This window comes from Scophthalmus maximus, chromosome 1 (genome assembly GCF_022379125.1).
Source record: "Scophthalmus maximus strain ysfricsl-2021 chromosome 1, ASM2237912v1, whole genome shotgun sequence".
In the NCBI taxonomy this organism is placed as follows: Eukaryota; Metazoa; Chordata; class Actinopteri; order Pleuronectiformes; family Scophthalmidae; genus Scophthalmus; species Scophthalmus maximus.
The window spans coordinates 23,692,355-23,719,336 of record NC_061515.1 but is presented as its reverse complement, the minus strand read 5'-3'; the positions used below and the strand labels follow the sequence as shown (position 1 = coordinate 23,719,336).

Sequence of the window (26,982 nt, the reverse complement as noted above, 5' to 3'; positions counted from 1 at the left end):
AAAAAAACTATTTACCATTGAATTAAACAGTTCACAGTGTCAGCTCACAAACGGGTTAAAACATTCGACCTCATTTCGCAAGACATGACACAGCACAAAGTGCCTCCTCATTTATCACAGCAGGGGGCATGGGGAAACCTGGCGCTGTCCCGAACTGCTCTGTGACGCGACCCGCTCTTTGAACACAAACACTCATGAAGGCACAATATTTTTCCCTTTTTTCCACACGGTCAGAGAGTCATAAGTTCTCGCTGTGAATCTGAGCAGACGGCACGTCGGAAACCGACCGATTGGAACTCTTGTCTGAGGTGATGGAGAATAAGGCGCCAGAAATTTACTTTCACCTGACGGCAACATCGACACAGGCAACAGAAGAGGCAAGCGCAAGACCCCATGGAGACGGATTTAAAAAAAATCTCATCTGCAAAACTTTATCACGTTACTGCATCTATTCTTGATTTTTTTCCCATCATTTTAGGATCTTGGCTGGACCTTTTCTACAAAATCACATTGAACGTGGCACGCCAACTAAAAGCGATGACTTGATAATGGGAATTGTGGCGGTTCGGGCGGTTCTTCTTCGTTGTTTTAGGCCTGCGACTTATGATTGTTTTCATCCAGGTCTATTGTTGGTCTGTAAAGGAGGTATAAAAGACAATGTCAGTTGCACTTTCCCAACGTCAAAGCACAGCACATTACACAGTATCCCGCAAGTAGCACTTTTAATGCTCTTGCTTCCACCCAGCACTGCACCACGACTGGGACTGCCAGCGGTTCTTTGATGCATATATCACCATATCCACCAAGGAGGTTATGTTTTGGACATTTTTTTCGAAAACGCCTCAGGGTTAGTTTGAGGCGTTTTGTAGGTGGAAAATGTTACTGTACATATATGCAGTTGTCATTTTAAATACTTTTTTGTTGTGTATTTGGGCCCCTTATTCTCAAGGTCTAGATAGCTTATCAGTGTGTCCCATTTCAAATATCATCATATGTCCTATATGTGAGTTTTATTTTTATTTTAAACCGTTTTTGTGAATAAACTGAACCCGAAACATCCATGGGAGATTTAACAGGACTGATATCTATGAGTGTGTGCAATTTGGTACGGGGGGGGGGCGCAATTCATGGGGACTGTTGTCTCTTGGCGGAAGGTATACGCTCCACTGAGTGAACATTTTAACATTCACCTGTCTCTTAGCAGAGCAGTCCGCATACTTAAAATGTGAGGGACACTGAAAGCCTCGGCTCCATTTGTCTCGTGAAACAGCATCCTGGGCCACAACATTTTTCTTTTTTCCCCAAAAGTTTCACAACAGAGGCAGCTGGGTGGCACACTGGTGCTATGAGGGAATGCAGAGCCCCGGGCCGCAGTACCTGTTGCCAGGCCTCCCAGCAACAGTATCGCTTGTCCCCTAATTATAATATCACCTCAAAATTAGAGCGGTATTGATTTCCTGATGCTGCGATGCAGCATGTAGCATCTTTAAATAGCAGTTAGGGTATCACAGGCCCATTTAGTTCTCAAAACAGTGTGCTCATAGTATCCGTGACAAGCGAGTGTGGCTCCTAATAGTCTGCGTTGCCCTCTGCACCAAAAAAAATCACTGGCAAACTAACTGACTTCCATTTGATTGTATTTACTTTGTGCACATTAACATGCAAGCATACGTGCGCGCGGTTAAAAAAAGTGCATGATGCAGCGGGCGAGTGCGCCAACGTGTTTGTTGTGAGGCTGATGGCTGTTTACGAGCCGCGAGGATGAGGGCGCGCTCTATCAGCGGACAACAGACCCGGGCAGGGGAAGGAAGCCGCCGTAATTAGTTTGCTCTGGGAAAACAAAAGACCCGTTGACTGTGCGATGCCATCATCAAGTGTATCAGAATACAGCAGTCGGATAACAATCACAGCAGAGCAGATCCCATCTACTGTAGCGCGCGATGGTGTGCTGAGATACTGCAAGAGAACCTTGCGTGTCGCAGATTTCGTGTGCCTTCGTGTGTTAGTATGTGCAGACCGTGGCACCGTGCTGCTCCCGATGTGCACATTGATCCTGCGATATGATCTGCATCATAAAATAGTCGTCAGAAGTTATTGTAAAGTGCCAAGTGAAAAATCCTCCTTGAGGCAGTGGGCAGGAAATAAAATGTCGACGGTCATTTAATAGACGAAATTTATGAGGCTCAAAATAAAAAATACAAAATTATGCATAGTGTTCAGCAAAATGCCAGTCCAGCTTTGTTAAGTGCATATATACCATATACAGCGTGTAGGTCATTCTGAGAGTGAATGAGTTCCACAGTTGCCGCTGCAGGTGCCACAGTTAAAAACTGATTCAGGGAAGAGAAAATGCAGTTTACAGGGACAAGGATTCATGCGCGCACATGGCTGTTTGCACAAAAGTACACTCGGTCGCCGGTTTCTAATGCAATAAAATGGCTCTGCAGGAAATCTTTTCCATCATATTCATTTTCTGTAGACATTTGGAGGTATTGATTTAACTGTATGTCCATTTTAGTGTTTAGGTGTAGTTTTCGTAAATGTCACATTTCATTTTTTATTTAGGGACTTTTAAATCAAATTAAATCATGAATAAATACAGGCACATGTTTTGCCAGTATTAATTTAGTCTTATCTTCATCATGGAAAAAAGTTTTTCATGAATACTTTTCTCTCTCTCAGCTGCTCCAATTTAAGTGCCCTTTAGCAACATAGCAAAAACCAAAAGTACTGCTGCTGCTTCACCGGAGCTTTTCGGTACATGAAATTGCTAGTACCGGGGGCCAGAAGCGAGGCAGATCGCGCTCGCTCTTTACTGCGCCTACACTCACCCGGGGGCCGCGGCTGACATTCATATATCAGCGCTGGCGGTCCCAGTGGCCCCCGGGGGCTTGTAGCAAGAGCATCTGCCTTTTATTCACAGCTGACAGGAGGTGCCGCTCGGTGCACTGTACTGCAAGCACGCGCCTGCAAATGTCCTAATCATGACTTCCTCCGGTATCGATCTAAAGGTCAGAGGGGCATTGATGACTTTGGGTCATGATTGTAAATACTGTATATTTACATCCAGAGAAACCAGACTGTTGGCCAAACACAGCAGCAGTCACATAACTCACAATTTATTCCAGTAAAGTACATATTTGTGCAGATAAATCAGCCATTCAAGTCTTAGTCACACAGTCTTGCATGCCCTCAAACACCACGTCTCAGTTTAAAGCAAAAATCCTCACCACATCACATCATGTTCAATAAAGAGAGAACAACGGCGAGAACAGACTTCATCCATATATGGTGGCTGCAGCTGGGAGCCAGACTAATACAGAGCGTCACATGGTTTTTTTAGCCGCTCAGACGGATAAAAAAAGTGAAAGGGGTCTCTGAGAGACATGCACACGCCTCCGCATCAGGCCAGACCAACATCTGAAATTCATCCGTCAGTTATTGTTTGTGCAACTCCCGTCTGTGCCATCTCAGAGTCTGTTCAAAAGATCCAGCGCAGTTATTGTTATAATTTTTTTTTGTACTCTGTCAAAGGTGAGAAAAGTCTGGGGAATAAAGCAAGATCATTCCTCACATGTCTTCATCTGTTCATCTTTCAGCCGTGCAATTCCTTCGTGCTCTATTCTTTTTGCTTTCCCCAGAAAATCCAGTTTCTGTTGGGGGTTTTTCAACCGTCTCTGTGTCAAAATGCACAGGAGCTTTTTCATTTATTCAAAATAACGCAAACGCTGACCTTTTCCTTTAACCTCTGCATGCGCCTTCCCTAATCACTTCCCAGCAAAGTGACCAGCAGACCGCAAAGAAAAACCGACAGCGACAGAAGGAGAGTCATGGTGGGTTTAGGCTTTTAAAACAGCGATCTTATAATCTCATCGGGTCACGAGGGGCGTCTGGGAAGCCACTGAGCAATCTCAGCCCAGCCAAGAGGCCTCATTAGGGGGCAAACAGAGGTGAGCCGAGGTGGGATGTCGCCGAATTAGCTGCAACATTGGTCAAATGTCTCAGGTGAGACTCAACAGTTTTTCGCTGAGCTGCCCTTCTCATTGTGTTTTGTTTTTTTTATCTCCCTCATCCTCGCACCGAGCGCGTGGATCAGCAGGAGCATTAATGATTTCAACCAAAGTGCTCCTCGAGTGGGTTTATATCTTGACGGGGAGTGCGCAATATCAAAGCGTGACTCTGGAGCCCGGTCCACCAAGCTGAGTCGCTCGACGTTAACGCGCCACTGCCGCTCACTCTCACACACCTTTACACAGGCTTGAACAAGCATCCCCTGATAACCGAGGAAGAGTACGACTGGCTCGCTCGGAAACCTTCGCACGCTTGGTTTGCACTCGTTCAGACAATGAGGGCATTTCCAGTGCAGTCACAGTTTTTAGTTCTATGCTTTTTGACACCTAAAAACGGTATGAACATCTTACTGAACTCTTAATATCTCACATGGCGCAGCCATTACAATTTTATTTTTATAGAGTTGACACATTTTTAAAAGTAGAAGTTGAGGTTTGTTTTCTCCTGCTGCTGCATTTCCCCCCAAAATCTTTGGCCTGTGACCTCTCTAGGTTAGCAATAATCTCCGCGATCTTGGGTCATTTGCTTCAGGCTCAGAGGTGGGAGAAAGCATGTGTTTGCCTCTGTGTATAAATCATCTCACTGGCTCCAATAAATAAGGCTGCCATTGGTCAGACCACACTCAAAATTCCTCAAGCACTCCTCCTGCCCGCACAAGAGCCACTGCCGCGCTGATGGCAGCGAGCCTGAGAAAGTAAATTCTTCACTTTCCAAATAAGGACTGAAGCTCAAACAGCCTCTTTAGGGGGATTTATCCATCGGCTGGGTTTCTTTTTTTTATGTTTTACTTGGAGGGCTAATAAATCCGCTCAGCACTCCGATGGTGAGGAGCATGTTCCTTTCCCCGCGTCTTGTTCGACTGGGTGGTAGCGCGTCGCTGGCAGGAGCGCGACTGGCAGCGTCGAGTGATGCCATCAGTGGTTAAACAATATGCGAGTTAAATCAGTCTGTAGTAAGATAATGGCAAACTAAATCACTCTGGCAGAATGGTGCCAAAAAAAATAATGTGTGGGAAAGTGTCGCCACTAAAATGCTTATCTATCTTCCATAAAAAGAGTCAAGATATTCAATCTCATAAAGTGTATAACAGAGAATAAGCTCTGTGTCAGCATGTTTATTGGTGAATTATCTACATGGAACCAAACTGAAACATGCCTTTCAGTCCGGGTCGAAAACCATGAAGGTCTCGCGGCTATTTCAGAGACTGTAGGACCCAAACAGGATGTAAAAAAAAAGGGCTGGTGTACAAACAGAAAGTCTAAATAATTGTTTTTGCTAAGTAGAACACACCGCCCGCCGACTGTTTCCACTGACGTCCATCAACATCCGGTCTCGCAGCACAAACAACGTCTTACCGCAGCACGAAAAACAATCCCGTGATGCACGTACAAATTACAACTTTGAGGCTCTTTGAATGCTTTGTAAGCGACGTGATGTCAACCGAGCAACAAGTTCCTGGTCTCCTCGTGCAGAATCCAAATCTCGTGGCCAAAACAAGGAGGGGGTAATATTTTTTCACACAAGAAACAAAATCACTTCCACATGGTTAACACACCATAAATAAGCATAAAAAAAAAATATCGTAGGCACAAATGTTTGCTTCTGGCATAAATGGTTCCGACAAAACACACCACAACATACAGGAGGTTGTTTACAGTGAGATTCATCATCGCCGACCGCCCTTCTTATTTCAACAATTTTCACCGCCAGCGAGCGAGCTCACATTCGTGTCCAACATAGGCACTGACATTATTCCACCTCGAAAACCGACATGCCGATGTTTGGTTTGTGGGGACTTCATCAAGTGGATGAACGAGAGGCCAGAGCCCACGGATCACCATGGAAGCAGCTATTTGATCACGGTCGAGCCACACCGAGTGGTGAGTGGGCTCTGGCTTGGCTGCCCCATCCCTTGTATGGTTACGACCGAAATCACGGCGGGCTACGAACGACAAAGTAGCCCGTTAAACAAAGAAATGATGAATGTCAGATGTGTGTTTGTGGCTCTGCTTTGGACACATGTTGGAAACCTCAAAATCTTAAAAAAGCCCGCTTCAAGAGTTTTTACGCAAGAGGGGCATGACCGCATATCATAGATGTTAGGTCATTTAATTGGAGTTTCAATCCTGGGAGAGGTCCAGCATTTGGCACGTTTGAATCCAAAGATCACCTCATTTTTTTTAAGAGCTTTGAATAAAAATGTGAGCTTTTTTAAAAAATATTTTGTGTTACTCTTCTATTGAAGGATGTTTTCATCATTACTGGACGGAGCCGGTTGTTGGACGGTGGTGACGGGTCTGTCCCGGACGGCGTTTGCCTATCAGTTGCTGTTTAATTAAGGGGTGGCTACAGGATGCTAACTCTCGTGTGACCACTAATAGCACGGCTGAGCGAGAATAAAGAAACGCCGCCAAGCCAAAATCAACGCTATACACACACACAGAAAAAATCCAATAAAATATAGGCTTTCCAGAACACGAGGATTCGCGAGGGCTCGTTTGCTGCAATTACTCCTGCAAAAAAAGCCTCGCTCTATTTTTTTTACAAGTGTAAATCTGAAAACAGATTGTTTGTTTTGGCTCGTATCTAAATATCCGGTCCATCTAAACTCGCGCCTTATTTTTCCCCGCTGCAGCCCGTCACTTATTGACAGAAATAAGTTAGTGGGTATAGGCCCAGGCCAGTCTCTACTAATAGATGCTTCACCTCTTGTGTGGTTGCACACTAAATGCCATCCTCCCCGGTCACTATTTCTTTCACAACACTTCAACAGCGCATACTTTGGAGCTGACGCAGTCGTGGGGATCTTTAAGTTCTCACAGATTACTGGTCCCACTCTGTGTTGAAGTATATCTTAAAAATTCAAATCTCAAATCTCCACAAACATGTCAGAGGATTCTCTACTTGGCAATTTTTTTCCCTCAACATTACTCTCAAGGTTGCCACGGTTTCACCTCTCTGATGTGTCAAGAGATGTACTGCCAAAGAAGGAGACGATAGGTTTGTTAAAAAAGGGATGGGAAAGACAGATGGTAGAGACAAACAGCTCAGGAGGGATGAATCAACAGGGAGAGTAGTGGCTCCAAAGCATCACTCTTATAGAGAACATCTTCATGTTATGAGACGCCGGGGAGACATGAGTTAGGGCTTTTTTTTTTTTGTGTGTGGTTGGAGAGCATTTCTTGACAAGGCAGAGAAAGTGGCAAAGCATTTTTCCCACGAGACTTATGACCAGCTTGACAAGCTTGATGCCAGGACGAGAGCATCGGGTTCAAGGTTATGTAATGCGGTCAAATGAAATCCAAAAAGAAACGGGGGAAAAAAGTGTGTTTGATTTTGTTGTGGTATAGGCACTGCATTCCTTTCTGCTGTTTTGGCTCTTTCAGTGGCAGCCATGGACATACAAGCCCTGCGACCTCTTGACCACTCACGTTTAACTGCCACCATTGCGTTAGCTCAAGGTCAGAGGTGAACGATTGCCATCATCAGTCTGCATCCTCTCTCGAAGGTGTCAGACAGAAAAGAGGCCGCAGAGGGAAAAATACAAAGCAGACGTGAAAAGACGTTTCCTGCATACACTCTCTGCTCCTCTTCATCTCCTGTAATGCGAAAGCAGATGCGGGTCACGGCGAGGGAGAGAAAAAACACGTGTTTGCCTGCTGTGTTGACCGTTTGCTGCGCGCCTCTCCGCGACTCCGCGGCCACAAATCACCGCTCGCCGGGTCAGGAAAAGGCTCGACAGCCGCAAACAAGAAACTCACATGCACGCTTGTCGGTCCCGCTCCCATGGGAGCAGGGTTCCCATGACTGTGTGGCAGACTGTAGCCTACATCCACAACATGGAGAGGAAAGTGCTATCAGCTGAAATGACATCCAAAGATTCCCTTTTTTCTTTTGTTGTTGCAGCTGTACAAAATCGTGCTCCAACCGCCTTTTATAACCAAAGAAACCACTTCAAAATTCTTAAAGGTTGACCTTCTGAAGATTCATTTTAGGCCATGAAAGAAGAAAAGAAAAAAGACTCATTGAACATTTCCCACCACCATAACAACAGATAAAACAAAAATCAAAACATTATGCATCCGAACATCTACTCTTACCTGCACACCGGTGCCACTTTCTCTCGCACTCTCTCTTCTATCCCCTCTGCCGTGTTTCTACCTCTGCATTCTCCATGCCCCCAGGCCCCCCCTCCAGGAGAGAAAGGGGGCAAGAGAGGGAGCACCAAATACAGACGCTTTCCTCCTCCTCCTCCTCCTTCCTCCACCTCTCTCACTCAAAACAACAGCAGTAATCCCAAACGCGTGCCAGAGAGCTACTGAACGCCGTTCTGTGTATATGCGTGCGCGCATGTGGACTGCGCCGGGATACAAGTCTTCATACTGCTGGCTTGAGTTCCTCCCGTCAATTGCCAAGAAGTTTTCGAAACACGCTATATAAGGCCAAGAAAGTGGCTTGGGGCTCCTTACGATTCCGGTACCCAAAACGAGAGCGCAAGAGCCATCCGGGGGCAGCCAGTAACCGTATCCCTCCGTATCCCTCCCTCTTACTCCAGCCTTCCCTTTTCCTCGTAAGCCTTCTCTGTAGCTGTTGACACATGCTTGACACACAGAGAGAGAGAGAAGGAGAAGAACCTCTCTGTTCTTTTCTCGACGCTGCCATGAATTCTTCATCCCGTATTTGTCAATAATTAATACTGACGTTAACTCTTCCTCTTCCCACACAATGCACTGTTATAGGTGTGGAAAAAAGGGGAGATCAGTAAGCTTACTTTTCCAATTTTACCAGATAAATTTACAGATTCCTTCTGTTTCATACTGGATATGGTCAATGGATGACCACAAAGAGAAGAGAAATCATCCACAGACAGAACGTTATAGTGACGTGTTGGACCTCTCATGAACGGCCTGCATCCTGGAATTGCAGCAAAATCTGCATGAGAAGTTTTAACCTGTTGACAGCCACTGTGTGCCACATGTACATAGAAACAGATAAAGGCCTGAGATGTCCTTACTGTCTAAAAACACTCGGGACAAAAATATTTGCCGAACCCCCGTCGGGTTTCGGACACTCTGGGGTGAACTTAGCTCTTGACCTCCGGTCGAGGGCCGAGGTAAATTGGGCCATCAGTCAACCCGATTATTAGGCTGCCTGTTCGGCTTGTCTGCCAGCGATATCTCCCGACCGCTGCGCTGCGTCTATACCGCTGAAGGGCGTCGCCATGGAGACGTGCCGCCATGGATCTTTGATGTGACGTGCCTGCGTCGGGGAAACAGACTCGCCTCTGTGAAGGGCTGCTGTGGAATGAGGAGGCTTGTCTCCCGCAAATGTGTGTGTGTGTGTGTGTGTGTGTGTGTGTGTGTGTGTGCGTGCGTGCGTCTCATCATTCTCGCTCGCTCCCCCCTTCCTCACCCTCTACCTCTCTCTCGCTCTCTCTCTCTCTCTCGTTCTACCTTTTTCACTTTCATGCTTGGATGGTTACTCTCTTTTCTGTGCCAACATTCTTGACCGCTCCTCATCCCTGCCTCCATGCACGTCTTACTGTGTTTGTGGTCTCGCTCCATGCACCTTCTCCTTTTGGATGATAAAGCAGACAAAAAAAAGAGAAAGGACAGCCTTAGAAGGAAGACGGCCTCAACCACACTATTAAAAGGGAGTCGTGGAAACCCGCTGACAAAAAAAAGTAAATTTAGCATCTAAAATCGCACTTACCGATCACTTTGGACGGAGTGACATAAATAGCTCTGGGTTTGTACGGTAGGTGGTAAAATGGGTTTGCAACCCTGCCTCTTTTCATATTAAAGGGCTTCTGGGTTCCAATTTATGGAGCATGTCATTTGCCAGAGGTCTAATTAAAGTCTTCTCCCAGTTTTCACACATCCACACATGTTTGGATGTGGATTAAAACGTTAGCATGCCTGGATTAAAACCTAGACCCTTGACCTCGAAATTCTGCGCCAGAGGAGGAGGCCCAGCTTATTTCAAGTCAGGCTTATAGTGGAGTTTGGAATGTGCACGGACATACATTTAGACAAAGAAATCGACTTTAAGGTCAGTTGGAAAAAGTAAAGACCCCGTGTTTAAAAGTCTGACGGGGCCTCCTTCCTTCCTCTGAACACCGTTTGGGCTCGTGTTATGTAAGTAGTGAGTGAGCTCCGGCTGACAGACGGGGATTTCAGGCTGCGGGAGATGAAACGGGACCATCTCCATCTGCGTACAGCCATGATATCCCCAGGATTTTCTTTTGAATGACAAAGGATGTATTAGATGTTCTACAAATAGAAATTCAACATGTGACTGGATGACTAGCCCCTTCAAATCTATGAGTGTCTTTTTATTCTCAAGATGAATAACTAGGTAAAATAACTGCCTTTGCCCTCCCACTGATTTACACAAAAGACATGAACAAATACGAGGCGTAAAAAGACAATGTTCGCACAGGACTAGGCTCCCTTTCTTTTTCTACATTTCTCACACCCTCTGTTATATTTTGTCTCGGACTGCGCATTTCCCAGCCGTCCGGTCCCGTTTCGGTCCTGCTGCCGCTCCGAGATCTGTGGACATCCACAACCACAGGAAGTGGAAAAGGCCTGATTACGAGAGCACTTTGTTCGGCTCCAGCTGACCGCGGCGATAAGTGAACGAGCCGATAAGTGAATGAGCCGTGAGATACAGCGAGAGTACACGCACACGCTGAGCAAAGAAACCTGCCAATGTTTTCAACACTGGACATGGGTTTGAAGGTTCGACGGGTTGAAGGTTAGCGATTCCGAACCGGGTCCAGGCCTTGCCTGCTGACCTTTACTGTTATAATTAGAACAGAATGAAACTGGTCTGTTAGTAGTAGCCACAGCCAACAGAATCACAGACTCAACTACAAGAAGACTCTTTCTGCTGCTCAGGGATGAACCCCCCCCAGCCCCAGAAAGTCAGAAAAAATCTGGAAAGTTTGAGGTGTGAATTATGCCAATCATGGACAGAATAACGTTGTTTCGGAGTTTTGGTGGGAGCCGTTTCTCGAAATCATCTATCAATTTCGGCACAGTTTGCTTGTTAGCGATACAGAACCAAACTTCGAAGACTAACACTGCGATGTGTTCCAGACCTCCGCTTTCGAAGCCAGGCTGTTCTGTAAGAGTAGAAATAACAGAAATACCTTTGACGGCACAGTCAATTCTGAACTTGCATCTATTTGTCTTGTGGGAGAGGTAGAATTGCAGCGGCAACACACATGGCATGTCAAACAGGACCACAGTGAATTGAGTCAAAATGACAAACATGTAAATAGTGTTTTATAAAATGCAGCCAAGGGCAAAAACCTCTCCAGCGCCGTTGTTTACATGAGGAATATTCAAACTTCTTGCGCTCTCGCTCGTCTTGTCCAACCTCTTCCCATCATTCCCCTCCGGCCCTGCCTTTCCCTGCCAAACCTCGCCTGCGTCTTCCAACCCCGAACAGCGCAAACCGCTGCAGCGGCATTCCAGGAGGCTCCTCCAAGACATGGCAGGGATAAATCATCAGGAATAATGAGGGCTTGTTTCCATGCAGGGTGAGGGAGAACAGAGAGCGTACAGACGCGGCGCTTTTCCTTCAACAGACATGGATACTGATGGTATGTGATTGGGTGGATCTGTTTGCATATTTTTGATGCAGCGGTGCCAAACTGAATACTGCATCCAGGCGGCGGGGACGACCCGAAAAGGAGTTCAGCCATAAAACAGCAGGAAACAACCGTGAAATGCAGGCAACGTTGTCGTGGTGATGACATGCATAGACACACCGCGCACAAGTCAACAACAAACCGGTCCACACATGCCGCTGTGCTTGGACAGATAAATCTGAAGGGGCTGCAAGACATTTTAACGTCTGAAAAAAAAAAAAAAAATCCTATAAAAGAATCCCAGGAGCAAGCACCACCTGCTTATTCTCATCTACAGTACATCCAATCACAACCTGGCACATTAGCCGTTAGCCAATCGCTCGTAAGCCGCCAAACACCAAAAGTATTTTTTCTCACTTGTCATTTTGTTTGATCGATACATGTTCCCCCCCTCCATCCACAATACCTGGTCATCTCCTACCAAGCCCTCCAATCAGAAGCCTCTCGTGAGATGTCCCAACCTCCAGCTCATCACCATCACCAGCATCCAGGCTCTGGGGGCTCCGGTTTGCTTCATATCTGAACAATGTAATTCATAGGACCGATCCTCATGGTGTTCTATTTCCTGTCCGCATCCAAAGACCAAAGTCTAATTACCTCCGCCAAGGACGTTATGTTTTGCCCCTGTATGTTATTTTGGTTGTCTGCCAGATTTGCACATTGGATTTCCACAAAACTTGGGGGAAAAGACCTTTAATTTCTCTGATCCGGACAAAGGGGGTGGATCCAGGAGTTTTTATCAACACTTGCTTGAAAGATAGGGCGCTTTTTTGACATTTTTACAGATTTGTCAGGGAATAATACACGGATTTTGATATCTCTGTGTGTGTGCAAATTAGTGCAGATCCAAATAAAAAATCTGGAACTTGCCAGAAAACTTGATATGTTGTGTGTTTTTACGTTTTAAATCAATATTATTGAGTGTAGCTTTGTTTCCAATGACTCTGCTTTTTATGGTGTGAATAAATGTTGATCTATTTATCATTCTTCTGCGAGGAGATAATGATTTCTTGATCTGCGTTGTTTTGTCGGCACAGTTAAAAGACTTGATTGAATTCAAGGGGACTGTTGGGCCTTGGCGGAGGTACTGTACAGTATACACTCTACTGAGTGCCATTCTAGTTATACTTCAAATTTTCTTATGAAAAATGTCACAAGTCGAACAAGTAGCTTAATCCTTCGTGTTTTTGTCTAAGCCAAATAGGTCTTAGGCAACTGTGTTCCATTAATAAATTAATTAATGTTGCATGAATACATATTTATCCGCTGCAACAAGAGGTCAAATGATTTTGTATAATGTGAAAGATGACGAATAAACCCCCCCCCAAAAAACGACTCTGCTGATATTTTAAGCCTCTTTTACCACAATGTATTGCAAACAAATTTACTCTAACAAGTATGAGGAGTAAAATTACCATACATGCTCATAATTTTAGCACATTAAATGTTTATAAGAGAAGCCCCTAAAACTATACAGAAGGAGATCTGTTTTGATTTTAACATCACCCAGACTTACCCCGGAGAAATTTAAGTTTGAATACAAAATCTTCTTCATCTGATTTATTACCCCCAAAATCTCCCAGCATGACTGAAGCTGCCTCAGAGAACCCGCAGCCTGGGAGTCAGGTATGAGCAGACTAATGCTAAACAGAGAAGCCTCTGTCTCCAACCCACAACTTGGGTGTCCGGCCAGATTTCAGGATGCATCCCAGCCGCAGCACCCCTGTCCCGACAAGCCTCCTCCTCAACACAGACACCCATAACAGGCACCGTGAGGTCGCCAGAGTATGTCTCCTATACACGCTGCTGGACAAGAACGCATCTGTCGCCGAACTGGAGCGTTCTCGGGGGCTCCAATAACACTCGTTCACACGGAGACGGCTGCGGCTACATGGACGGAAAGGAAAACAGACCAAGAAGCGTAGCCCAGAGACGATGAGCCTTGCTTTGTCAAAGCCACATCACTGGACATTTGTCTTCTGGATGTTCTCCACAGACATTTTCATGACTTTTCAAAGTTAATGATGGAACCGCAAGTGGTCAGGGATTTTCAAAGTTAAGCGGATCAAGGCTGAGGAAGGGGAACCCAATTTTTTTTATTTATAAAAAGTCAAAACCATTAGATTATTATCACAGGACAAATTACGACCTCACCAATGACTTTTGGTCATGCTAAAGTGCAATAAAATGACTTACATGAGACATAAATATAAAAGTCATTAAGTGATTGTGGGAATGATGCAGATACTCAGTATGAATAAATGGCGCATATTTTGTCTCACGTCATATGTTAAAACCATTAACCTTCACCACACCCTCATTAAATCCAACCTATCAAAATGCCATGAAGACACAAAGAATCTGCATGAAACATGATAACACGACCATTAAAAGATTCAAAACAACTTGTCTTTTAATGCCCCGGTCACTGTAACAGCATTAAAGGGGAAGTCGCCGCAGCTTGGAATGATAAACACATAAAATGAAATCAGCGCAGCGCAGCAGTTACCTTCACGTCTGGTGCGCTGCAAACCGCCCGGCGACAACCTCATTGTGCTTCATGACAAATTTACAGCTGGAGGTCAACGCAGAGTCAGACGGAGAAAGCACCGCCGCCTGACTGAGTCCACACTTGAATTTCCACAAAGGCGGAACTTTTCCGCACTTTTTTACGACCAGACACAACCCTGTTTGTTTTCAATCGCGGTGGATTGCAGGAAGCCAAAGTAAATGTTTGGTCGGGGTTTAGCACATGGAGGAAGTAAGGAATAGAAGAATTTGCGCCAACCATTTACTCACAATTTCTCTCTCCTGCTGCTTTTATCTACTGACAGTCCTCCTCACCATCTTCTCCTCTCAGATACACACACCTCTTACTCCTCCTCCTGTCACCAAGGCTGGATTACTGACCGGGCCAGTAGGGCCAGTGCCCCGGGGGCCTCGGACTGCCAGGGGGCCTCCAAGCCTCAGACATCACGCAAGCGCTTGGCCCAAGACTTCCAGAAGGAAGTTGAATTCCAGGGCCCTTAGTGTGCACAGCGCAAGCTGACCACCAAGTCCTTGTGGGCATACAATGTGAGGGCCCCGGGGAAAATATGAGCTCACCACTAGGGCCCCCCAGACGCCTCAGCACTTACAATTTGAGGGCCCCTGGGGCCCATGGTGTTAAAAACAAAAGTTTTCTTGGCATTTAAAGACCGAGCTGTCCAGAAAGACATGTGCATGGGCCTTATGGGACCATGATCCGGCCCCGTCTGTCTCCACCAGAATCGTGAATGACTCATGATTCTTGCTTTCCTGATTATTCCCTAAATTGCCACCACAAAATGGCTGGGCCTGCATGGTTTTAGAGCCATTTGGCAAAAATGTTTTGGGAACATATATAGCTTTTGTCCCTACAGTAATCTCTGGGTAGATACTGCAGCTTTGGCGATGGTCTCGGGGGAAAAGGGCGACGGAGAAGACATTTCAACATTTCTCCCCGCCAGTCACAACTCAAAACCACTAAGAATAGTCTTGCTACACTCTTCCCCTCCGCCCTTTTCCTCCCTCGCCTTCCCTTTCATTCACTCTCCCTGTTCCACTGCAGACTGGATCAAATGTGGTGAGCGCGACTGTGACGAGCTGGAAATGTGGAATGTGCGATTCGGTGCGAGGATGCAGAGTCGATGGCTTCACTTCCTCTCGCGAAGCCGTTTTCAGGATCCTGAGGATCAGGGGATGAACATTGATACTAATGACTTTTTTTGTGAATAAATGTACCTATTGCAGCACTAATGGCAAGATAAAACCACTCAACTGGGTTTGAAAGCCAGACCAAAAGCCTGCAAAGTTGCCTAATCAGAGTTTTAGCATTTTCTTAAGGACTAATGTCAGTTTGATTTCTCCTATTCAGGTACCTGGTAAAAACATGAATCTATGTAAGGGGGAACTGTCTTGGATTTTGATCGGCGTTTAGAGCAGCAAATGCACTGAATGTGCGTCACACCCCCTCGGCAGAGTCAACAGTAGCTCGACAATGAAAGGCATTACAACAGCCTGCTCTCTGTTGTCGAGGACCTCTGGCCAGCACCTTCGCCTACACCTGCAGATTTAACCTATGAACCAGACAGCGTAGGTCCCTGTGCACCAGCTGCTAACTGGCAGGATTTATGGCCAGTGGGGGAGGGAGTTAAACAAAAATCCTGAAAGCATTATGATTGGACCCGGACTGAGTAATACGGCTTTGAGCTTGCATGTAGGTATGAATTTGCATGTGTGCATGGTAGTGTTGAGGTTTGCACCACTAGCATATGCTGCAGAGGCAGTGACAAGTAACAAGTCACTGGTAAGCAGTAAAAGACGCTCAGTGTCTTACCTTTACTTCACATTTTCTATGGCAGGACAACCGGCACGCTGAAAAAAAAGACAGAGGAGTCACGTGAGTGTCACTGAACAGCTCGAGCGCACACGTGTGAACAATGTATGGGTGAGAGTCAACATTCACTCTTCAAGTGGAAAGAAAAGAAGATTGCCTCTGACTGAAGTGATCACTGCCGCTGAGTGTGCTAAACTTGTTGTTGTGCTGCCACCAAGTGGCCACATAGAGCAAACATCCATCCACTCATTTACTCGCCAGTATTTCAGTATTCCACTTTTTGATTCAGACACTCTGAATGATGTAGAAGAGTCAAGGGAGTCAAAACAATGTGCGGCTTGCTTCCTAAAGGATGTTTAAGTTTGAATGAGATAAAAGTAATCATTATAAAACAGAGAGACAGCAGCAGTGAGTCAACCTCTTTGACGCCTGGGCAGGTACGACCCCTTGACCCTGCACACCTGCTGCCTCACTGTCAACCTGGGTGGTCCCCGGGTGTGTGTGTGTGTGTGTGTGTGTGTGTTTGTGTGTGTTTGTGTGTGTTTGTGTTTGTGTGTGTGTGTGTGTGTGTGTGTGTGTGTGTGTGTGTGTGTGTGTGTGTGTGTGTGTGTGTGTTTCGAAAGCAGAACAAGTGAACAAAAAAAAAAAGTGATGTTGGCGTGAGGAGCCAGAAGGGTGAAAGTCTTCCCCGGGTGGTCTTTAAGGAAAAGGAGACTGTTAGAAAAACATTGGTGAATTGAGGTAAACCGGTGTAATGGTGATAAATGTGATTACATGGTGATTCTGTGTGTCGAGTGCTGATTGGTCATTATTTGGAGGTGGTAATATTTAAAGGGCAGCTGTGCTAGGATGGGTGTGGACACAAATATAAATAAGCGAGGATGTTGGACTAATGTGTATTCAAAGAGCTGGGATCCTCAAATCAACAACAACACATTTAACTTTTGTCTTTTTTGTCCCTTTTAGACAAAAGTTGAGCTTGTGAATTTAGTAAATGTCAACCTAGTGTTATGTTAAGTGCACCTGCTGCAGAGATTTCTGCAAAGTTATTGGGAGAGGTGGAAATGCCTCTGCACCGCCAGACTTCTCTACCATGCACTCTGAAGTCTGCAATACAATATAACTGTACAAATTAATGTTTTGGCATTAGGTGGTAGTCCAAGGCTTTGTTCATGGTTGGCAGTTTTGTTTTTCCCTCAATGTTGAGAAATTCCCCTTAAGGGGTTAAAGGGTTCCAACAGTAAATCAGAGGAAAGTGCAGGTAACAATAAGTGAGTTCGGACAAATGTGTGCACACATCTGACTGAATGCATATCGTCTCATTATCGAGTCTTATCTACTGGCCACAAGCGTCCTCCGTAGCAACGTGGCCGCCCAGCATCACTTCCTGGTAACCGCAACGGAACGGCAAGGACGCGAAGATGGACATGTGTTTGCTTGTGAACACACACAGCAGGAGAAGGCTCCTGTTTAACGACACATACATGTCATATTTTGTTATTAAAGTAGGACTTTAGGGCTTTTAGCTGGATGACTTTGATATTTAGCAGAGTTTAAAGCTCCTGTATTTTAACAAAGAGGATGAATAGACGGGAAAGTAATTCTCCAACACTCTCCTCTGCACCCTCTTCTCTTTGTTTCCCATGTCTATCTCATCCTAAACCCAGATTTCTCTCTCTTTATTCTGCCTCGCTCTACCCCTCCATCCCTCATCCCTCTCTCCCCCTGCTCCCTCTTATCTAGGCTAATGCAGCAGCAGCAGCAGCAGCAGCCATGCTAATTTTAACAGCAAATCCTCAGCCAAAGCCCTATACAGGCCCGCTCATCTACTGCTGGGCTTCTGTGTGTTTGTCAGCTCTGCTCCAACTAAAGACGCTGTGTTTGTAGTTCAAAAAAGGGGGGAGAAAAAGTGAGGTGGGCAAATGTTAATTTCCCCTGGATTTTCCCTGGAGTGACAATAAAACCTTTGGTTCGTCTAAAATTAGACTCGAAATATGTGTGACTGGATTGTAGATGGGGAAGGCCAGGGACGAAACGAAAAGTAAGAGGCGAGAGAAACCAAAGCTGGAACAAGAGACACACAACTACACACATACTGTACACACTGTACATGCACAGCGCAATGCAAAACAAAAGGGACAGAGACAAATGTACAATACGTGTAGAATTTGAATAAATTAATCTGATAATAAAAAAAATGATAATAAAAATGTAGTAAGTAGGCCTCCTAAAACGTGGAACTATAAATGATGTTGTCACATAGCTGCAATAATTCCAGCCACCAATAAAATATGTTGATCCTAATGCCGGGAGCAGCTGTGGAACAGTTTTCAGTTTCATGCAGGTGTATCAACACATCATACCTCATACCTTCTGCGATTCCTTTTTTTTTAATGTTGTTCTCATTCATTCCTTCAGGAGAACATATTTATGAATAAACCTCTCTCTCTCTCAGCCATTCCTGTAATTTTACCCCGGCCACTGTCTGGACACAAATCACTCTGTCTGATCTCCCGTCTGCTCAGATTCAACATCCCAGACAGACACTCACCTTTGCAGATGAGGCCCTCCTTGGTGATGGCTTGCTTGCATATATCACAGCTCTTGGCCTTCTTGAATGGCTTCAGCTTGAAGGTGTGTGTGTGGACGCCCTCCAGCTCGTCGGGCTGAGCGAGGAAGAGGAAGGAAGAGGGAGAGAAAGAGGGAGACGGGGACACAGGAGTGAGTTGAATTGACGGCCAATGGAAACACATTTGGTGATCAGCAGTGAAATATTCGTCTGTGTCTGCACATGGGGATTTGATCTCAGCCTTTGATGGCATTTGGTTTCAGCTGTCTGGATTCTCTTCTACTTTCCTCTTCCACGTTTGCTGAGAATACTTCTCTTCTCAGATGTGACACAATCTGTCACAAAGTTATAAAGAATTGTGGAATTCCTTTGTTCAGGGTAAAGCAGGGTGATGAATGGTAAAACAAAAATGCCAAAACGTTCACCGTTTTCTACTTCATTGATTGATAGACTCTTTATATATATTATTACATATTGATCATCTTTTGGTTTTAGACTCATTGTTAGACAAAGCAGTCAATCCAAAGATGCCACCATGGGCCCATGATGACTTCACTGGCAAATACTGTTTTCTGACATTTCATGTTAGTGAATGATGAATCATTTCATAAAAAACAAATGGGATCATCATTAACTGCAGCCACAAGTTTCTGAGATCCATTTACACAAAACGTTGGAATGTGAAAAAACAATTAACTCATAAACATCATGTTTTTTCACCATGCAATATAGTTTTTATGTAATTTAACAGAATAGCCCCCAAAGCAAAAAAAAATTTGCACAGTGACGCACTTTCAGTACCGACAAGGTGTGACAATATTGCAAATACAGTACACGTGCACACACACCTGTACATATGGGTGCACGCACACGCACACACACACACACACACACACACACACACGCACGCACACACACACACACACACACACACTGACATGGTCCGCCCACCAGCAGAGGATGTTTTCACTTTGAAGTTCTCTAATTAAATGACTAATTAATGATGAAGAGGAGAAAGAGAGAGAGAGAGAGAGAGAGAGAAAAAGCCTCAGAGCAGCCAACAACCTCAAAAACTCTAGGAATCATCTATGCCTGTGCGTGCGTGCGTGCGTGCGTGCACTGTACTGTACGCATTAGTCGGGGGGGAGGGTGGGGAGGTTGCTGGAACATTTTTTTCAGAGCAGCCTGAGGACACTGCAGCTCCAGGAACTGAGCAGAGCATCGAAGAAGTGAACTTGTTTGTTTCCCAATAAGCGAAAGATATCAAAACACACAGAGGGAATGACGGTGGCGGTGACGATGATGAAGGTGGGTTTGCCGTTGATGCGTGCGTGCTGCTCAACGGCAGGGAGACAACAGCGTGGATCCCCAAAGACCTCCGTGAAATTGATTCCATGACTCATCTAATGTTTTCCCCTTTGTGTCGTTTACACCGTGTTCAAATGTGGTGTGTCCTTCCAAACAGCTGAACGTTACTCAGTGTTGATTTGATTGGTTTAACCTGAGGCGTACAAAATGCAGCCAAGACTGCAGTAACTGGGTCAATGCTATTCCATTTGAAGGTGCCTTGACTCTAAAAGCATTTTAGAAGGCTGGTTGGGTTCATTCGATCTGCTTTTTTCCCCAATGTGAAGGTCAAACTCATAAAAAAAAAACAAGGATTGACGGGGCGAATTCGGGATCTGCTCTTTTCCCATTTCTGAAGAAATTGGCCACAGCGAACAAACACCCTCTTGGATTCCCCCACTGCACCTTTCCTTAGCTCTCTTTACCCACCATCCCTCTATCTGAGCACCCTCCTCAGTGAGTCATACTGATGATGTCATTTCCTCTGTGTATTTGTGCAGCTGGGCCGGCCTGGGTTGGGCTCCGCTGAGCTGTAAATCTTCCAGCTCTTTACTGAAAACATTATTTTTTTTTCAAATTGTCACCTTGTTCCAACTATCGCCGAGAACAAATGAATGATTAACTCCCTATGAGAATAATTAACACTAATCCAACTGATCTAAAGATCAGTGAGTCCATTTTCTGTAAAATTTGCGCAGTAATGCTTGTATACTCTTGCAATTTATACTGTTGAGCAAAGGTGAAACAGATCAATCGTCAGGAAATCCTTCCCGCTACAGTTTCTCAGGACCATATTTTGACATGATGACACACACATTTAACATTAACCGTAACTTTAACCTTAAATGGCTCCCATTTAACAGCGACCTGCAGTCTCCCACGTCGTAGGCATCGCACGCTGACACACATTCATGTTTGGGTTCATGTTGCATACACATGCACTCGAACTGGTCATTTTACTACATATTCAGAAAAGCAGGAGGAAATCACGAATAATCACAAAAAAAAAGTTAACAGCGTCTGACTTTATCCAAAGTTTCAAACTCACGCACCGATGCTTGTAGATGCAGGTTTTGAACCACAGCATATTGCTACAACTACTACTACAATAAAAAAAAATTGCACCAATAACATTCGTCAACAACTTCTGCAATCCATCTTCTTGTTGCTTTCTGAAGCGCCTCTTTTGTTCTCTCTCTCGTTCAATGTGCCGCCATTAATTCAACTCAAAGCTTTACCAAAAGTGTATTCCTCAGCGTTTTTGCTCCCCTATCTCCCTAAATCTGTATGGCTTTTGTCACACTGTGACTTGCTCGCTGAAGACTAAAAACCTCAATATGAGGGACACTTTTTGCAGTGTGGGCTCGGCTGGGTTTATAAATAGTGGTGAAAGCACCTCGGTGCCACTCCATAGCGTTCATGTTAAAGATGACCTGGCAGAAAGCCACCAGTTAAACCAATCAGATGCAGCCAGCTGTGTCACGGGCAGGCCCCATGGTTACCTGGCTGTCACGGCAACTTGGGTCAACGTGTCCTGTCCAACAATGATGAATGAGTAGGGATTTAAAAAAAAACTAAAAACAAAGGACATATAACCACAAGTTTGCACACAGCAGACGCACACAGGAACATGCATGCATGTACACAAGCCCACAGTGAGTATCGCCACAACAGGAGAGCAAATGGCACTTGGATGGCTGCCATGTAGCATCTGGGATTCTACTTTTCTTTTCTTTTTTCAGAGAAAGAGCCAAAGAGCCTCAGAAGCTTGAATAACAGGTAAACGACAAAGAGAAAAAGCGAGAACGTGGTCCCTGCCTCCTACATTCGAAATGGCAGCTCATAATGAAGATGTTACTAAAAGTTAACATTTGGTATGTAAATATGAAACAAATCAATGAATGAACACCATCAGTTTCTTAACCATCCATGACAAATTTGATTAATTGTGGGACATTTTTCCCCCCGATGTTCATATCAAGAAATGCTAAGGACATGCAGGGTTATATGTAATATGCAACTTTTTAAAAATGTTTGCATTTTTGAAACCAGTCACAAAAAAGCAGGTTCATGAAAGTGTTTACACTTTTGAAACATGCAAGTCCCCCGAAAAAACTCTACTGCTGTTTGGAGACAGTTTGGAAAAAATATGAGCATGTAAAAAGATGCAATCTGTATTAAGTATCTTTATAAATACAATATGGTGTATTCATGCTCAGCCAAGATGATTTTTTCTAAATAATATATAATACAGTATCAGCTGTAACTATTAAAGCTGCAAGACAAGCCAATACAGAGAAGAGAAGAACATTTTTTTGCAAGCCCCGTTCTAGGTGTGTCGTGTCGGAAGGACACTCCCAGGAGAAGCTGGGCAGAGAAAATGGAAGGGAGAGTTATGTAGAGAGATAGGAAGAGAAGAACAAAAGGAGAAGGGACGGAAAATGGATGTATGAGGAGAAAAACGGGTGGGATAAAGGGATAGAGTTTATGGTCTAAGAGCCAAGGATGGACGAAGAGGAGAGGGTTTTTTTGGAGTGTGTGTGTGTGTGTGTATGTGTGCGTGTGTTTGTGCGTGTGTGTGTGTGTGTTCAGGCATATAGACAGCAGGCCCAGTAAATCAAGGCTCTGTGGTCCTCTCCCCCAGTTGCACTTAGCTAATGAAAAGCATCACTACGCTACCTCGACCGCAACCCCACTTAGAGCCAAGAAGTGGGGGCAGGAGGGACGTGAAAGGAGGGAAGGGAGGCTGGGGCGGAGGGAGACGACTCGGTCAAAGGCACCGCTCCGTCCTTCTGCTCAGAGATGACGCCTGGAATTGGTCTTGGCCCGTACGAATGAACCTAAGAGAAATGTGTATATCCAATCATGCATGTGTGCACGAGGACATATATACAGACAAAATCATGGACTCGTGTTCATGGTTTGGAGTAGAAGTGCAATGTTAGTTCCTATGTCCGGACAACATTTTGCGTTTGGCTTAAGCTGAACTAAAATAAGAAGAAGAAGATTGTTTTAGAGAAATTCCTGATTATATTTCTTAAAGTACACCTGACCCTACCTACAGTATGAACAATGAGACAGAGCTGATGGTATCTTTCCATCCTCTCATTATGCCTTTTGCATTTCCAACATTATGTTACCACTTAGCTTATCTATTATATTGCTCAATGATTCAAAGCTATAAACCTAACAACTGCCCGCCAGGATAAGCACTAGGATATAGGCAGACACACATAAACATAAAAGGCCCGCGTTCATTCCCACATATACTGCCAACTTGTCTCTTCTCGTGTAAAACTCAACATGTGGTTTCCATTTAGTCCGAGGAAAGTCTTTATGCATGAATTGGAAGAATACGTTCAATAACACAAAGAGAGGGCGTGTGGGAGCGAAGATGTACTAGTATCATTTTGCATAATGATGTAATTTGACACAAACTCTGTAGTCCATTAATTGCTTAAGTCAGAGTGTCCCCCAATGTGCAATAACTGTCTCATAGGAACAATAGTGCGATAAATACAGGCCGTTGGAGATTAGAGCAGAAGGATCACGTGTTCTTTTTTGGATTTTTTTTCTTTCTTTTGTCTCTTAAAAAAAAACAAAAAACGGTTTACCTCCTGAAATTACTTTTCATCTGACAGCAAAGGCCTTAATGTACTGTAAAGACTTTTTCTTTCCTCTTTTATACAAAGACTACAGTATGTGTCACAGAAAATGTGAAGAGTATAGGTGAACCTCAAAGAGAGTGATGGCTGGCTGATGGACAGAATGAAGAGAGGGAGTGAATGAGTCACCCGTGGGGACAAAGACCACGCGGCCCAAACACTGGGTGACGCGACTCAGTGGAAGCCGAGCACGAGGAACAGCCCCCACGGAAAGTAGCACACGAGGAAAAGAGAAAAAGTCCTGCAGCCCCCGCCGACCCCCGCGCCCCGGGATGAAAAAGCAGAGCCACACCTGCTTTCAATTTCCACCAAATTCAAATTCTGTCAGGAACAATGACTGCCTTTGTGAGAGAGAGCAGGAGAGAGAGAGAGAACGTAATGAGAAACACAAAAAGAAGGGAAACTAGAACCAGGACGTGATATTTGTGAAAGTTGTGTTTTTCTAGATTTCCGCGTGGCTTGGTGATGGACTTGCATTTGGCATCAGGGCAAAGAGCCTTAGATAGGGATGAAGTAATATGAAAACAATTTAACTGGGTCCTGATTTGTTTTAAGTGAAGGAACACACCAGTGATTTATTATTGAACTTCCATAAAGGTGGCAAAATATCAGAAGACATTTAGCCCTTAGTCCGTCCCATAATGCCCCGCAATAGCATGTTTTCATTGGTCATTCTTCTCCCTCTCTGCCTGGTAAACACTTGCATCTATAATGATCCAATGACACAAATCTTTGCACGGCAGACATACAATTTATTTGTGTAAACTTCGTTCACGTCTGTTGTGAACTGTGCAAGACTCGTGAATCTGGGAATCTCAAACGAGCAGATGAAACGCGTCAAACAGCAGGAATTAGCAGGGTGGCTGAGGTCAGGCCGCGCAACGGTTTTAGATAAAACTGCGCCGCCAAATCGTGTCTGCTTTCACCGGCGTCGCTCTGCACAAATTAGTCAAGGTCAAATTATCAAGCCCTAACTCCCATGGCCCCCTCATGTATGAGGCCTTTTTTTTTTTTACAGAAGATGGGAAAATAACAGAGGGGAGAGTGAGATCTCTTATCAGGATAGTGATTATTCTGGTTATAACCCCAGAGGGGCCTTCTTCGCTGTGATTACGGGCACATCGGTGATTGGCAGAACAGAGGTATACACAAAAGCATGTGGAGCGGGCTGTGACTGTATGACGCACGGGCACGTTTAATCCAAAAGAGCTTCGCGATCGCAAGCGTGACGGACGGAAGAAATCAAAAGAACGTCCACTTTACCGTTTCTACATCGATACATCATGGGAGTATGGATCAGTGTACAAGAACATACATACGAGTTCAGGATGTTTTATTTATGGCTCTGAATACATCGGATCCCTGAGGTCTGACACCTTGGGCCTGTTGCCAGAACGTAGTAGATTCCTCTTTCAAGCATCAGCAACATTGAGAAACATTGTGTGTGTGTGTGTGTGTGTGTGTGTGTGTGTGTGTGTAACTGCTTATGTGTGCGTTTGATGCAGTATGAGTGCATTGAATCACGTTGTAAACATGTACATTCGTATGCGTAAACGTGTGGGTTGCAGCAGTTGCGGTGTTTGCCCGAGCACGGCGATGCGATCAATACCTGATGCAGACGAGGAGACGCGGAGATCGATGAGCTGTGATCATGAGGTCTAGGCTGCTTATATGATCGTTAGTCAGCTACTAATGAACTTTGAATGCAACGTTTGCAAATGAGCTCTCGTCTCTTTGGGTCCATCTCGGGCGGAACACAAAAAAAAGTTGGGAATGCTCTGGGTTTTTTTGTGTGTGCATGTGTGTGTTGTGTTTAAGTGCATATGTTGGACTTGTGCACGCCGTCTCTTATAACTTCAGTGTGCAGCTTTCTGCTCATCCTGCTAATGTGCAGGCTGGTAATCAATGAAGGCGGGCGAAATAACAGGAAGACCATAGAAAGTGAAACTGGATGTCGCCATTCATCTTCTATGATGGCAGTGAACAAAACAAGACATGCAACATTTTTTTGTGATTTGGGGACATTTTTCTGGATCACAAAAAAAGGATTTTCTTTTTTCCAATTCATTAACTCATTGACTCCTTAAATTTATCTTGTGACCCCTGTGGGATGCCGACCCACAACTTGAGACAACTGGTTCAATTGATTAATTGATTAGACTGATTAAATCATTGATTAGACAGAAGAGTCATCAACAAAAAAAGTGAGCATTTGCCTCATGGTCTCCGTTTGATACAGTTGGGCATTGAAAATCATTGGTTTTTGGACTTTTGTTCGGGCAAAACAAACTATTTGTCACAAACGCCATGAGCTCTGGGAAATATTCTGAAGTTTTACAGACTTAACAATGAATCATTGAACCAAAATGAATCGACAGATTGATCGATGGCGGGAGTAAAACCTATTCGCTGCCCTAAATTGAACGCGAGCTCGATTAGCTCTAGTGGCATAGTTATTAATCTGCAGCATTCTCGCCAGCACCTAAGTAACTTTGAGGCCAGAGATCCCAAGTGGGGGCAGAGCAGTGATCAGTGCCCAGGGGAAGTGTGCTAAAGCTCGGTCACTGGCAGGCTGGTGGGTGCCCGAGGGCATACAGAGAGGCATTCGGTCACATCGCGTATACATCACCTGGTCACAGATACACCGAGCATTGTTTAGCCAGAGTGATGGCTATCCACTCTCAGGGGACGGTCTCTGATTGTGGCAGATACAGTAGCACACGACGTGCATGCGCGCGCGCACACACGCACGCACGCACAAATGCACTGGTTCCAAAAAATGGAGAGCATGGCAGCTGAAGAGGACATGAGGTCCCTTTGGAGGCTGTAAACCAAAACTAGGTCTTGAGTGCAGTTTCATGTCACTTGGAGGTGGACATCCTCATCACAATGACAAATATCATCACCAATATTATAATGACAGGCCGAAAAAAATTGTTTTCATCTTTTTTCCTGAATCACATCAACAGCAGGATGAAGTAAGACATTGGGAGTTTGGAATAAAACTACTTTACTGCATTAATAAATGCATTTTCATTCTGGAGATCTAGCACGTGTCCTTTTCAAAGAGCTTGGACAATAATAACACCGTTTGCTGTCCGGCTGCACACGCGCACACACCGGGATTCATTACGCAGATGAATCTCTTCAGTCAACACAAGCTAATCGGCAGCCACGGCGAGCAGATACACGCTCTTATTAGCAGCGAGAAATGACATTCCTCAATACATGCCGGGCCCCCCCCCACACACACACACACACACACACACACACACACACACACACACACACACACACACACACACACACACAC

At 44.9% G+C, this 26,982-nt stretch overlaps 1 protein-coding gene across 15 annotated transcripts in view; it reads right to left on the bottom strand.

Moving 5' to 3' along the window:
* tns1a (tensin 1a) overlaps window positions 1-26,982 on the bottom strand; it is a 92,456-nt gene that overhangs the window by 42,456 nt on the left and 23,018 nt on the right. For 13 of the 15 annotated variants that reach the window (XM_047336492.1, XM_035627313.2, XM_035626899.2 and 10 more), the window contains 2 exons: window positions 18,640-18,754; window positions 16,089-16,126 (listed from right to left, as the gene is read on the bottom strand). In XM_047336492.1, coding sequence (XP_047192448.1) covers window positions 16,089-16,126; window positions 18,640-18,754 — 153 coding nt within the window. Of the gene's footprint in view, window positions 1-8,171; window positions 8,227-16,088; window positions 16,127-18,639; window positions 18,755-26,982 lie in introns of those variants that run through there. The other 2 variants (XM_035627303.2, XM_047336504.1) reach the window with 2 other exon arrangements.